The sequence below is a fragment of the Sinocyclocheilus rhinocerous genome, unplaced genomic scaffold (genome assembly GCF_001515625.1).
Source record: "Sinocyclocheilus rhinocerous isolate Xijiao unplaced genomic scaffold, SAMN03320098_v1.1 scaffold781, whole genome shotgun sequence".
In the NCBI taxonomy this organism is placed as follows: Eukaryota; Metazoa; Chordata; class Actinopteri; order Cypriniformes; family Cyprinidae; genus Sinocyclocheilus; species Sinocyclocheilus rhinocerous.
This window is the reverse complement of record NW_015658395.1, coordinates 1,835,562-1,847,623: the sequence shown is the minus strand read 5'-3', so window position 1 is coordinate 1,847,623 and position 12,062 is coordinate 1,835,562. Positions and strand designations below refer to the sequence as shown.

Genomic DNA, 12,062 nt, shown 5'->3' with positions numbered 1-12,062 from the left:
TAAAGGTGGAGATCCCACACAACTAAATAATTACCGGCCCATTTCAAAGCTGTCTGTCCTTGCCAAAGCCCTTGAAACATTTGTCAACAATCAATTAAAAGACTTTCTTTCTGTTAATAATATCTTGTCTGATTTTCAATCTGGTTTTAGAAAACAAAATAGCACAACTACAGCAGCCTTAAATATACTAAATTACTTTATTGAATCTGTTGACAACAAGAAACACTGTGCAGCCTTATTTATTGATCTATCCAAAGCATTTGATACTGTTGATCATACCTTGCTGATACAACGCCTTGTCAGTATCGGATTATCTGAACATGCTATTGGTTGGTTTAATAACTATCCCTCAAACAGAACTCAGTGTATACAGGCAGATGGTTTTATTTCTAGTTCACTTAATGTAACTAAAGGTGTGCCACAGGGGTCAGTCCTAGGACCTCTCCTATTTACTAAATATATTAATAATACTGATCAAAATGTTAATAATACAAATTTTCACTATTACGCTGAAAATACAGTTATATATAGTTCAGCATCCACAACTAATCTGGCTCTTTCACAGTTACAGCTTGCTTTTAATATTGTTCAGCGTAACTTATTTGATCTAAAACTAGTTTTAAATGCTGATAAAACAAAATTTATGTTGTTTTTGAAATCAAAATCAATCCCTCATACATGCTATTTATTAAAATAATTTTATACATTTTCTTTAAAGCTGGGTGGGAAAAAACTCTAAACTAAAATCTTGCAAACAAAGTAGCATGGAAACTAATCTACATAATATCATATACTAAGAAAATACAGGACTTTGCAGACTATATATATATATATATATATATAAAATATGAGTAAGGGGATGAAAACAGCACACAGTGGCAGGCATTTCTACTGCCAGCAGGCTCCACACAGCAGTCTTACCCAATAGATAGGGACCACCGGTCTGGACGCACCAGGTTGAGAGCCTTGCGAAGGCAGAGATGCAGATTGGAAGTGCTTTGTATTGAGAAACAAAAAGGAAAATCGACACAAAGCAAATAATGAAAGAGCAAAAAAAGCCTTTTTTTGGATACGATTTTTTAATATATGGTAATTACTGGGAATTTTTACTGCAAAGCATTAATTAAGCACAATTAATCATTTTAAAAAAGAGACATTTATATACACATTTAAATAACACATTTAATCATTAAAGAAAACTGACTTCCACCACATTAGTGCAAGCAAAACTACAGCAAGCACAGTATTGTGTAATTTAACACTTTCATTTACTTAGTGAACAAATGGCTGCCAGGGGGACAATAAAACTGCAGTCTTTCTCTGACTTTAACATTTTTGCAAAGTTTACAAAGGACCCATCTGTTAGCGTGACAGTTGCATCTTACTGTCCGTTACTAACTCTATCTGCAACACTTAATAAGCACTACTCAGGCTTTCCCTACACTCAAGCGCTTCATCATCCTGGAGGTGATCCATTTTCAGATAAGCCACTTGCATATCGTTCCCCGTTCTTTCTATTCATTGCCTTTAAGCTAAGTTATTAACTTGAGGCAAAGAGCAATGAATGCCAAGACCAATGCATCTTAAATTATGTGCATGGCAGAGTTGATACTCCATCTGTATACAATGGCGTACAGACCTTTCAGATCCTAATGTTGTTCATTACTAAATGAAATGGCGCAATACATAATCTCCATATGAGATTGAATGTCTTGTGTGTTTGGAGTTAGTCATGGGTGAAAGTGAATCCAAATGAGCATATCAATTTCAGCCGCTTTGTAAATATTTTTTATAAATAATGATATTTACTTTTTTGTCTCCATCGGCTTTTCTTCGAGACCGGCTGCCTCTGATACTGACAGCTACTCTTACTCATTTAAGAGTTTGAAAAGTTTCCATTAGTGACAGAAACCCCTCTCATGCTCTTTCTCTTGCTGTCCGATCAGCAGAAGAGGTGAATGTGCAAAAACCAGAACAAGAGCAAGAAAGAAAGATTAGATGTGTTGTTTTATTTAATGTGCCTTCAAACCCGTCGGGTGGGTTAAAGGCGAACCTCACTGGCATTTGACAGCTGATCTTGTGGCGGCTGTATCCAGTCTCCCTCAGATTTTCTGCTGAATTTGGCCAAGACAAAGCTAAAGTGAAAAGTTCTGTGGTCAGCACTTTAATATCAAAGATAATACACTACACTGTCACTCAGAGGGCATGCAGGGGGAAAAAAGCGTTGCCTTGGCAAGCTGGAGAAGACTTATTTCTCACTTGTTCGCATTAGTTCCAATGAACAGCAGTGGCTTAAAAAGCCAAAAAGTGAAATCTTGCACATCAGCAAAGCCTTGTTCAAATATAAGTGTCCAAATATGTGGAATTATGAGTCAGGTCTTCAGAAAGCAAGTCAGGAAATCCAGCTCACATTTGAAACCCTGTCCTGATCAATGCATCTAGAAACTCAATTCTCCTCAGGGCCCCTCATTTCCTTCAGTTTTTAAAACACCCTTGTATGTGGCCCATGTCTGCCCAGGAATGTTCTTCTTTGCAAGTGAAATCAGGACTTATAAGGATGCTAAACCACACGCGAAGGCCAAATAGAGAGGCAAAGACTTTACTCCTGCTCTATAGTGTGCAAGGGCACTGGCCTCAATCCACCAGCATGAAAGCATTTACTTTTGATTTAGAACTGGCTCAGCATAGCAAACAAACAATTATTTGCAAAGCATACAGAGTGCAAATGGAACACTTCTGTGATAATATGAAAAAAATGTCAGAGGAAAAAAAACATGGAAGGTGGAATCACTGTAGGCTGTAGAGAGTTTGGCCATAAAAGCATCACTGGGACCAGAATTCAGCGCATGACAGATGAAGTGTGGAGATCTTTTTGTTTAGCAAGACAAATGTTTCAACCCCACCTGGCTTGTGTGGTACGATTAAAGACTACTGTCAAATCCCATGACAGAAACACTATTTTACAGTTGATGAAGGCCATACACTCCATTTAGAAAACAGCACGTCACTGGTCAGGCTAATGAAAGCCTAGACTGACAGGCTGGTATTATTGATAGGTTTAGTTTTATTGTATAGTTCTCAAGAATGTCAGGATATAAACAACGAAACAAAGGAACTGAATAATGTTATTAGCACACTAAGGATCCAACTGAATTCTTCCCAGAGAAAAAGTTCATGGCTTCTTGAAGACTACAAAGAATGAACATCTTTTTGAGGTGGTCAACAGTGAGCTGGGTAAGTAAGCGCAGCTGTGAAACAAGGTGGAAGATGCAAATGTTGAGGTCTGTTTGCAAGGCAGTAGAGGTCTGAAAATCCAAGAACAGAAGTCCAAGAACAGCAGGCAGTTCTTGTCTTTAACGGGTTCAGTCAGATGCCCTTGGGCTGCCACTGCCAAACCAATGCCCCAACCAACAGCTTTATTATGGCCTCCAATGCTGTTTAACAAGCTTGCTTCCTCAACAGATTCTCCCAGCTCACATAGGTGGAAAACAGTAAGAAAATTCAATGCCCCTTCAATGTCACTCCCTCTGCACTCAGGAATTCATTTACACCTGCAATAGTGTTCAAAAGGCCCATGATTTTATGAAGTAGGCAAGGCAGTCCTGAAACTCTCAAACTTCCTGGGAAGGAAAGTCACATAGTCAGTTTGCAGAGGTAGAGGCATGGACCCATTTGAGCAGCAGATAATGGCAATGAAATGAGGCTTTACTTCACAAAGGTCTGACAAACGGAAGTCCCATGTTAGGATAGCTGACAGGCTCAAACCTTAAAGGGATAGTTCACCCAAAAATGAAAATGCTGTCGTTAATTACTCACCCTCATGTCGTTCCAAACCCATAAGACCTTCGTTCATCTTAGGAACACAAATTAAGATATTTTTGATGAAATCCGAGAGCTTTCTGACCCTGCATAGACCGCAATGGAACTACCATGTTCAAGGCCCAGAAACGTAGTATATGGAAGGCATTTTCTGCCCATTTGAAATAAATCAATTTAATTATAAAAATGAAAACCAGATTAACAATTTCATTATAGAAAACTATACGCAAAATATGTGCCAAAATTGAAAATGAAATTAAATGATGTAATTTTCATTTTCACTGTGACAATGCATTGTCCCTGACAAATTGAAAAATAAAATGCAGTTGGCGATTTGACATTTCATTTGCACTGCAATTTTGAGGCAAAGCTGCCAATCTTAAAATGAAAAGGCAAACGTGAAAAAGAAAATGCAAATACAGTTTTTACAAAGCTTTTTATTAATGCTCACGCAATAATAGTGACACAATTCAAATTAAAATGTAAAGTTTATTTTTCGTTTTATTGTCACTTTTATTTCAGTTTTCATTTTCGTTTTCATTTTCAAAGTCAACTTATATGCAAATTCTGTGTTGATCAGGGGGCGGGGCTTATTGTTTGCGCATAGTACAGAGTACAGAGGCCCGTTCCCACCACAGTTAAAGGGGTCATATGATCCTGCTAAAAAGAACATTATTTTGTGTATTTGGTGTAATGAAATGTGTTTATGCGGTTTAAGGTTCAAAAAACACATTATTTTCCACATACTGTACATTATTGTTTCTCCTCTATGCCCCGCCTTTCTGAAACGCGCCGATTTTTACAAAGCTCATCGGTCTGAAAAAGCGAGGTGTGCTCTGATTGGCCAGCTATCCAGTGCGTTGTGATTGGTCGAATTCCACAAAGCGTGTGACGGAAATGTTACGTCCCTTACCATATTGTGATGATGCCCTCTCCGGCCGGAGCGACGAGACAAAAACATGAAAACCCATTACAAACGAGGCATTCGTTGCATCCAGTAGGGACATAATTATGGATTATAATGACTTGTACTGTCTTTTTACGCGTTGCGTTGCATCGCGCAAACATAAAACCATGTCTGCATTTGTGAACGGAGAAATGACAAACAACAAGCCCTACTCTACACTACCCAAAAAACTCGCTTTAAATATAAAAAAAATAAAAACTCTTTAAATAAAAAAAACGTACTTACAGTCTGTGAGTCAGAACAGCCGGTATGTTGGGGCGTGTTAGAACGAGCCGTTTTAGGTAGGTGTGGCTGACTCTTAACTTTTATAAAGAATATCTCTTTGGATTTGAGACTTTAGTCTTTGCAACTTTACAGATCTTCTTTATGCACCAAGAGCTTGTAACACTCCAAAGAGAAAAGAAAAATTGAAATCGCATCATATGACCCCTTTAAGTAAAAAATATATGATTCTGTAAGTCATAATAATGAGAAACGCTCTCATATTAATGACTTAATATCTCATAATAACTCTGGTATCAGTGAGAAACTGTCTATTACTTCTATGCATGTGCCAAGCAGCGGAGCAGAAGGGAGTGGCACGCTAGCGACACCTGCTGGTCAAACGTTCACAGCACGCTCTTCAAAACAAAACACACAAATACATAATATATAATTAAACCATGCAGATTAACCATGGTTTTGCTACATTAACCATAGTTTAACCATGGCATTTGTAGTAAAGCTGTGATTATATAAATGGTAAATCAATCTGTCAAAAAAAGTTACACCTTTTTCGAAAGGGGTGTTAACTTAAACTAAAAGTAACTGAATAAAATAGCATTTATTCGTTAATAAGTTCGATTGTAATGTCTTCATCAAATGTATGGGTTTATGTGTTAATATAGCTAACACTTCATGGAGGCCTCTATTTCAAGTGCGTTCATCTGAAGGATAGGCTAGACACAGAAAACATCTTTAAGATGATTATTTAGAATGTATGCTAAACTGCTTGAAAAGATGACGATTATATATGTTTGCACACTGCACATATCTTTCCAGGTGAAGCATTCCTTAGCAGACTTGGATATATGGGCTGCGTGTGCTGTCTTAATAATCCTCTTGTTTAAATCCTCGTTTCCAAACTTCTGTTTGGATCACGATTCTACGTTAAAGTTTTGTTGTAGACAAACAAAAATGAATGTTACAAATGGATAAAAGACTATACTATGGAAGCCCGTCTCAAATACTGATAACTTATCATTAATGCTATTTATGATTACGCGAGTGTTTAGAAGAGCGTGCTGTGAACGTTTGACCAGCAGGTGTCGCTAGCGTGCCGCTCCCTTCTGCTCCGCTGCTTGGCACATGCATAGAAGTAATAGACAGTTTCTCACTGATATGAGAGTTATGAGATATTAAGTAATTAATATGAGAGCGTTTCTCATTATTATGACTTACAGAATCATATATTTTTTACTTTGGTGGGAACGGGCCTCTGTACGTCGTGCGAACAATAAGCCCCGCCCCCTGATCAACATAGGATTTGCATATAAGTTTACATTGAAAATAAAAACGAAAATGAAAACTGTGAAATAAAAGTGACAATTAAACGAAAAATAAACTTTACATTTTAATTTGAATTGTGTCACTATTATTATGTGAGCATTAATAAAAAGCTTTGTAAAAACTGTATTTGCATTTTCTTTTTCACGTTTGCCTTTTCATTTTAAGATTGGCAGCTTTGCCTCGAGACTGCAGTGCAAATGAAATGTCAAATCAGCAACTGCATTTTATTTTTCAATTTGTCAGGGACAATGCATAGTCACAGTGAAAATAAAAATAAAAATTACATCATTTCATTTCATTTTCAATTTTGGCACATATTTTGCGTATGGTTTTCTATAATGAAATTGTTAATCTGGTTTTCATTTTCATTTTTATAATTAAATTGATTTATTTAAAATTGGCAGAAAATGCCTTCCACAGTAGTAAGGACATCGTTAAAATAGTCCATGTGACAGCAGTGGTTCAACCGGTGAAGACTGAGCTGGAAGAGAAGAAATCATTGAATAAAGTCGTTATGTTTTCTTTGGGCACAAAAAGTATTCTCGTAGCTTCATAAAATTATGATTGAACCACTGGTGTCACATGGACTATTTTAACAATGCCCTTACTATGTTACCAGAGTCTTAGGGAGCTAAAACGGCTGCACTGCAACTAGTTGGGGTCTTTGCCAGTTTACCTGCAACGGCTTGAGTCAGACTTCTGGGAAATCAAAGCAAACAAGGCAACTCCGCGTAAGATTCATTATTCTAGTAACATTTGGGCAGATGAGGTGGCTTAGTTGTAAGGTCATTTGGGACAGTGCACAGAAAATAACCAGAGTGCTCTGGGGAGCAAGAAACAAGCTGCTTTCTATGGAGTTGCTAAAGTGCGGTATATTGTGGGATATTGCTGTTGTGGCGAAGGCATTGAAGACTCTTCAGAAACGGCTTATTGAGTCTCAAAGAGTGACAATTATGAGGATTATTGAGCTGCTGTCTAATTTTATTTAGGAAGGCCCGGCTCTCGAAACTGATTCATCTAGCCTAAAGCTGTGCTTATTAAAGCTTTGAGAACTGTAGCTTGAGGGCACAAGCCTATAGAGAGGTCTGCATTGAAATCACTTAACAATTCTAGACATGAACTTCTGCAGGCGCAACTTTCTTTATCCAAAACTCTCAAGGGTCATTGAAGCACATCTATCTATTTGTGAAAGCAAGTTAGATTTCAAGTTACAGTAGAGTTAAATTACTACTGCAAACCTAATTTTTAGAAATAGTGCAAATAAGCGACTGAGAATTAGTTCAGACATTTACACCTTTCTTTGATGTTCAGAGTCCAGCCTCTTGAGGCAAACTCTACGCCTAAACACTTGCTCACATGATAATGGAAGTAATTATAGAACAGTGCCCATGAGGCTTGCAAACACTAAAGGAAAAAACAATGAGTGTACTGGCATGCTTTTCTTAATGAACATGTACCATCCAGAGAAAATACACAACATAGCACAGCAAGGATCCAATTGTACATAATAAATATTGCATAATGTTAAGAATTAACACCGAACAAGGAGGAGAATAAAAATGCTTTGAAATGCATACCATATCATTGCGGCCAAAGAAGGTGTAGACGGCATACAGGTAATAATCAAAGAGCTGAGACACGGAGTGGATGACATCAAAGGCAATGGGCTTCAGAATGTTCATCATCTGCATGTATTTTCCTATAAAAGCAAAATCAATCAGAAAAAAATGTGAAATATATATGAAAGGCAAACAAATAAGGTTCACATACAGAATATAAAACCAAAGATTTAGGGAAATATGAATGCAAATAATGTAGATATACAGAACTGAAATGCAATACCTTGGCAAATGTGCCATTCAAAGCCTTTGTGCCATATTTAAAATATAATACCTTTTTTTTACTTTTTTAATATATATATATATTATACAGTGGGTACGGATTTTAATAAATCTGCAAAGATGTCAACAATTCTGTGTTTTTCTGTCAATATGGGGTGCTGTGTGTACATTAATGAGGAAAAAAAATTAACTTAAATGATTTTAGCAAATGGCTGCAATATAACAAAGAGTGAAAAATTTAAGGGGGTCTGAATACTTTCCGTACCCACTGTATATTTTTTTTTTTTGTCATTTGATCGACATGGAGGTGAGTAAATGGACATTTTCTCTCCTCTTACCCTAAAATAATTTAAAGGGCTCAAATTTTTACTAATTAACAAAATGGATGTCTTCTAAAACACTGATGAAGTTACCAGATGGTGTTTAATCAATTTTAACATCTGATGTAAAAAGTACTCCAGCTGATTTCAGCAAAACATTTGAAACCACCTAAATTGGCCATTTCACAAAATCAGCACTTTTATCAAAAAGAACATTTACAACCCTGGGATTCATGACAGTATGTTTTTGCATTTAGATTCTGTTTGCCTTAAACTGAACATTTAAAGATGAATGGTGTTATAGCCTTTATTTCATTCAACACATCAAGCAAGCGTTCAAATGAACCTGAAGAGATGAGCAGGCACATGCTCAGAATGGAGTTAATGACCGGAAGCTGAAACGGAACACAGATGACTCCAAGAACGCACCTCTTTCATAGTAATTGAGCTATTAGCATGTTAATTAGAGGTCAAACTGTGGTCTTCTGCTTAGGGTCAACTTTATCATGCACCATCAGTCTTGCATGGGTGTAAGCTCAAAGGTCAATTACTCACCAACCAGGCGAATCATGTTGAGGGTGGTGTTGGTAAGGATGGGGGCATTGGTTCGGTTCAGATTGTAGTCTGACCTCTTCTGGCTGCGAAGTGTCTCTCTGGACACGCTAATTAAGGGAGGACAGAGCAGGGACACTGAGATCCAGGATTATTAGGAGCATTAGAGTTCAATGACCTTTAAAACTGAAGAGTCTCATTCACACACTTCCGTCATTAACCTGGGTTCAGATTTAACTGAAGTGAGTGTTCTGGGTTTTGCAGAACAGATGATTGTATGATATTTATCACAGATCATATGTACAATATGTGCGTTAACATGACTTTAACGTGAACAAATTTATTCGCCAACCATTTCTGTGTAAAGTTATATCCAAGTTTGTAACTTTATAGCCATGAAAATGCACTGCCATAAACCCTAACTGAATATGACTGAATTGCAAGTGCCTCACTAAAACCTCAATTTTTGCTTTTTTAAAGAAAATGAGGGGCAAGTTGAAATTACTTCTGTGGTGATAATCATTATCAACACAAATTCTGTCAACAGAGCTTAAATTGTATTGAACCCAGCTTGAACCCAGAATATTCTAGATGTATTCTAAACAAGCACTGAAGTCACAGATTGTGAGCAAGAGTCACCATATTGCGTTTAAGAAAACGTATGTCATTTTAAACAGGCAAAACGTTAGAGCCCTCAAAATGTGGCAGTCTCTAACAATGAAGTGTCACAACATGGAATGTGCCAGCTGATTTACTGCAGGGAGAACTGTCAGTCATCTTCGTGAGCAACAAACAGGCATTAAATATTCATCAGGGTTCACTGCTTAATCACATTCCTAATCATTTCCTTGATTTATGATATTTCTATCACACTTAGACACGGAGACCAAGCCAAGAGCAATTAGGAAATGTAAAAAATACCAGTTTGCACACTCATGTAGTTGGAAAAACACAACCATGTGATGTAATTCCAAAAGGAGCCATTTTAACAATCTCCTTGAGACCGTTTTATTAAACTTCAAAGCCCCGAATGGCTCTAAACGGCAGCCTTGTGGACTTAAAAGGCTCATTCTTCATAAAATAATTAAAGCCTTTCTTGCTGATAAGAGGCTAATGATAGCTTGTGTGTTCACTGTACACAGTGTGAATTTAAACTATTTCTGCTGCCTGAGAGGGAACAAGAGTCCATAAATGAGAATTTTGCTGCCTCCTAACCTTGTCTTGGGTTAATGAACCTATTCATGTGCGACCTGGATCTACAGCACACTAATTTATGAAAACATGCCAACAGGACACCAATCAAACCATGCATATGTAAACTAACTGTCGACATACCATTTGGTGGGCAATTACTTAGTATACAGAACCTAGAGGTGGTCCTGTGTGACGTGAGCATCTGGATGATGGCTCAGTACTGACCTCTTCACTGGAGCGTCTCCTGTCTGTTCATCTACATAGTCTTGTTTCAGCTCCTCAGGTACATCACTGTCACTGTCGTAGTCCTGATACACACTCTTCTCCAGCTCATCTGACTCATACTGCAGAGAAAGGAAACAGAACAAGTCATAAAAGCCGAAAATTGACAAAAATATACATACACTACCATTCAAACTGTTTTTTTAAATACTTTCATTCAGAAAAAAATAATTTAATTGATTTTAAAGTGAAGAATTTTAAAATATTACAAAAGATTTCAATTTCAAAATTACAATAAATGCTTTTCTTTTGAATAACAGACCAACACTTTTCTTCCAACAGACCACCAAAACCATCTGAAAATCAGCTTAGCTGGACTGGGAGATGGCTGAGAAGTCTATATACTTGGTTACAAATGTAACCTCGGTTCCCTGAGATATGGGTACGAGTACCGTGTCTGCTAAGACGCTATGGGAAAAAGTCATTTTTCTCCTGAACTGAAGTCTTTTTCAATAACGCAGTGTAACTGCACAGCCATTGGTTCGTGCAGTACACTTTAAAAATGAACCAATGGCTCGGCAGCGGTGCTGCACGAATCTATGGCCACGAAGCCCCCCAGGGGCAATCTGGCTATATAAGCGGGCACTTCGCCATAGGATTCAGGTTACTTTGACTGAAGCAACGACTGAGACGTGCAGCTGCATAGCACGGCTAGCAACGCAGTACTCGTTCCCGTATCTCAGGGAACCGAGGTTATGTTTGTAACCGAGTACATTCCCTATCGATACTTCACTCGTACTGCGTCTGCTAAGACGCTATGGGAACCAGTACAATCACGCCGTGCTATGGCAGAGGAATGACTACATGTGTAACCTTGCCCTAGGCACCTCAGGGCCCAAGGGGACAAGACTAGTAAACACCTTCCAAGGCGAACAGGCTAAGCTCACAGAGGTCACGCCCGGTCCGAGTGATCGTTCCAGAAGACTTGCACAGCCCCGGCACCTATGAGGGCCGAGAGTGCACAAGTAAATCCTCTGATGGGTTTGAGCATGTTACGTGTTGAACTGCGTAAGCAGGTGCGTGCCAGTTATGCAGAAAGAACTCTAGCGTGCAAGGCAGGGACGACCGGGTTATAAAACCTAGCAAATGTGGATGGCGAGGCCCAGCCGGCCGCCGCACAAATTTCCGCAATGGACACGCCGCTAGACCATGCCCAAGAAGAGGCGATGCCTCTAGTTGAATGGGCTCGTACTCCAATGGGGCATTGCAGGCCCAAGGAAGAGTAGGCTAGCATAATAGCATCAACTATCCACTTAGAAAGTCTCTGCTTCGTGACCAGATGCCCTTTAGCGAGGCCACTGAAGCAAACAAAGAGCTGTTCAGACTGCCTAAACGGGGCGAAGCGTTCGATGTAAACTTTCAGCGCCCTGATGGGGCAGAGTAAATTCAACTTCTGGTCCTCTTCTGAGGGAGGAAGTGCAGAGAATGTAATGACCTGTGCCCTGAATGGAGTAAAGAGCACCTTAGGCATATAACAATGCCTCGGTTTCAGGACGACCTTGAGTCACCAGGCCCGAACTCCAGGCAGGTAGGGCTCAC

At 38.6% G+C, this 12,062-nt stretch overlaps 1 protein-coding gene across 2 annotated transcripts in view; it reads right to left on the bottom strand.

Moving 5' to 3' along the window:
* Positions 1 to 12,062, bottom strand: part of vps50 (VPS50 subunit of EARP/GARPII complex) — a 141,897-nt gene that overhangs the window by 42,514 nt on the left and 87,321 nt on the right. The window contains exons 19-22 of one of the 2 annotated variants that reach the window (XM_016530397.1): positions 10,467 to 10,585; positions 9,051 to 9,157; positions 7,912 to 8,033; positions 922 to 996 (exon numbers count right to left, since the gene is read on the bottom strand). In XM_016530397.1, coding sequence (XP_016385883.1) covers positions 922 to 996; positions 7,912 to 8,033; positions 9,051 to 9,157; positions 10,467 to 10,585 — 423 coding nt within the window. The remainder of the gene's footprint in view (positions 1 to 921; positions 997 to 7,911; positions 8,034 to 9,050; positions 9,158 to 10,466; positions 10,586 to 12,062) is intronic. The other variant, XM_016530398.1, reaches the window with a different exon arrangement.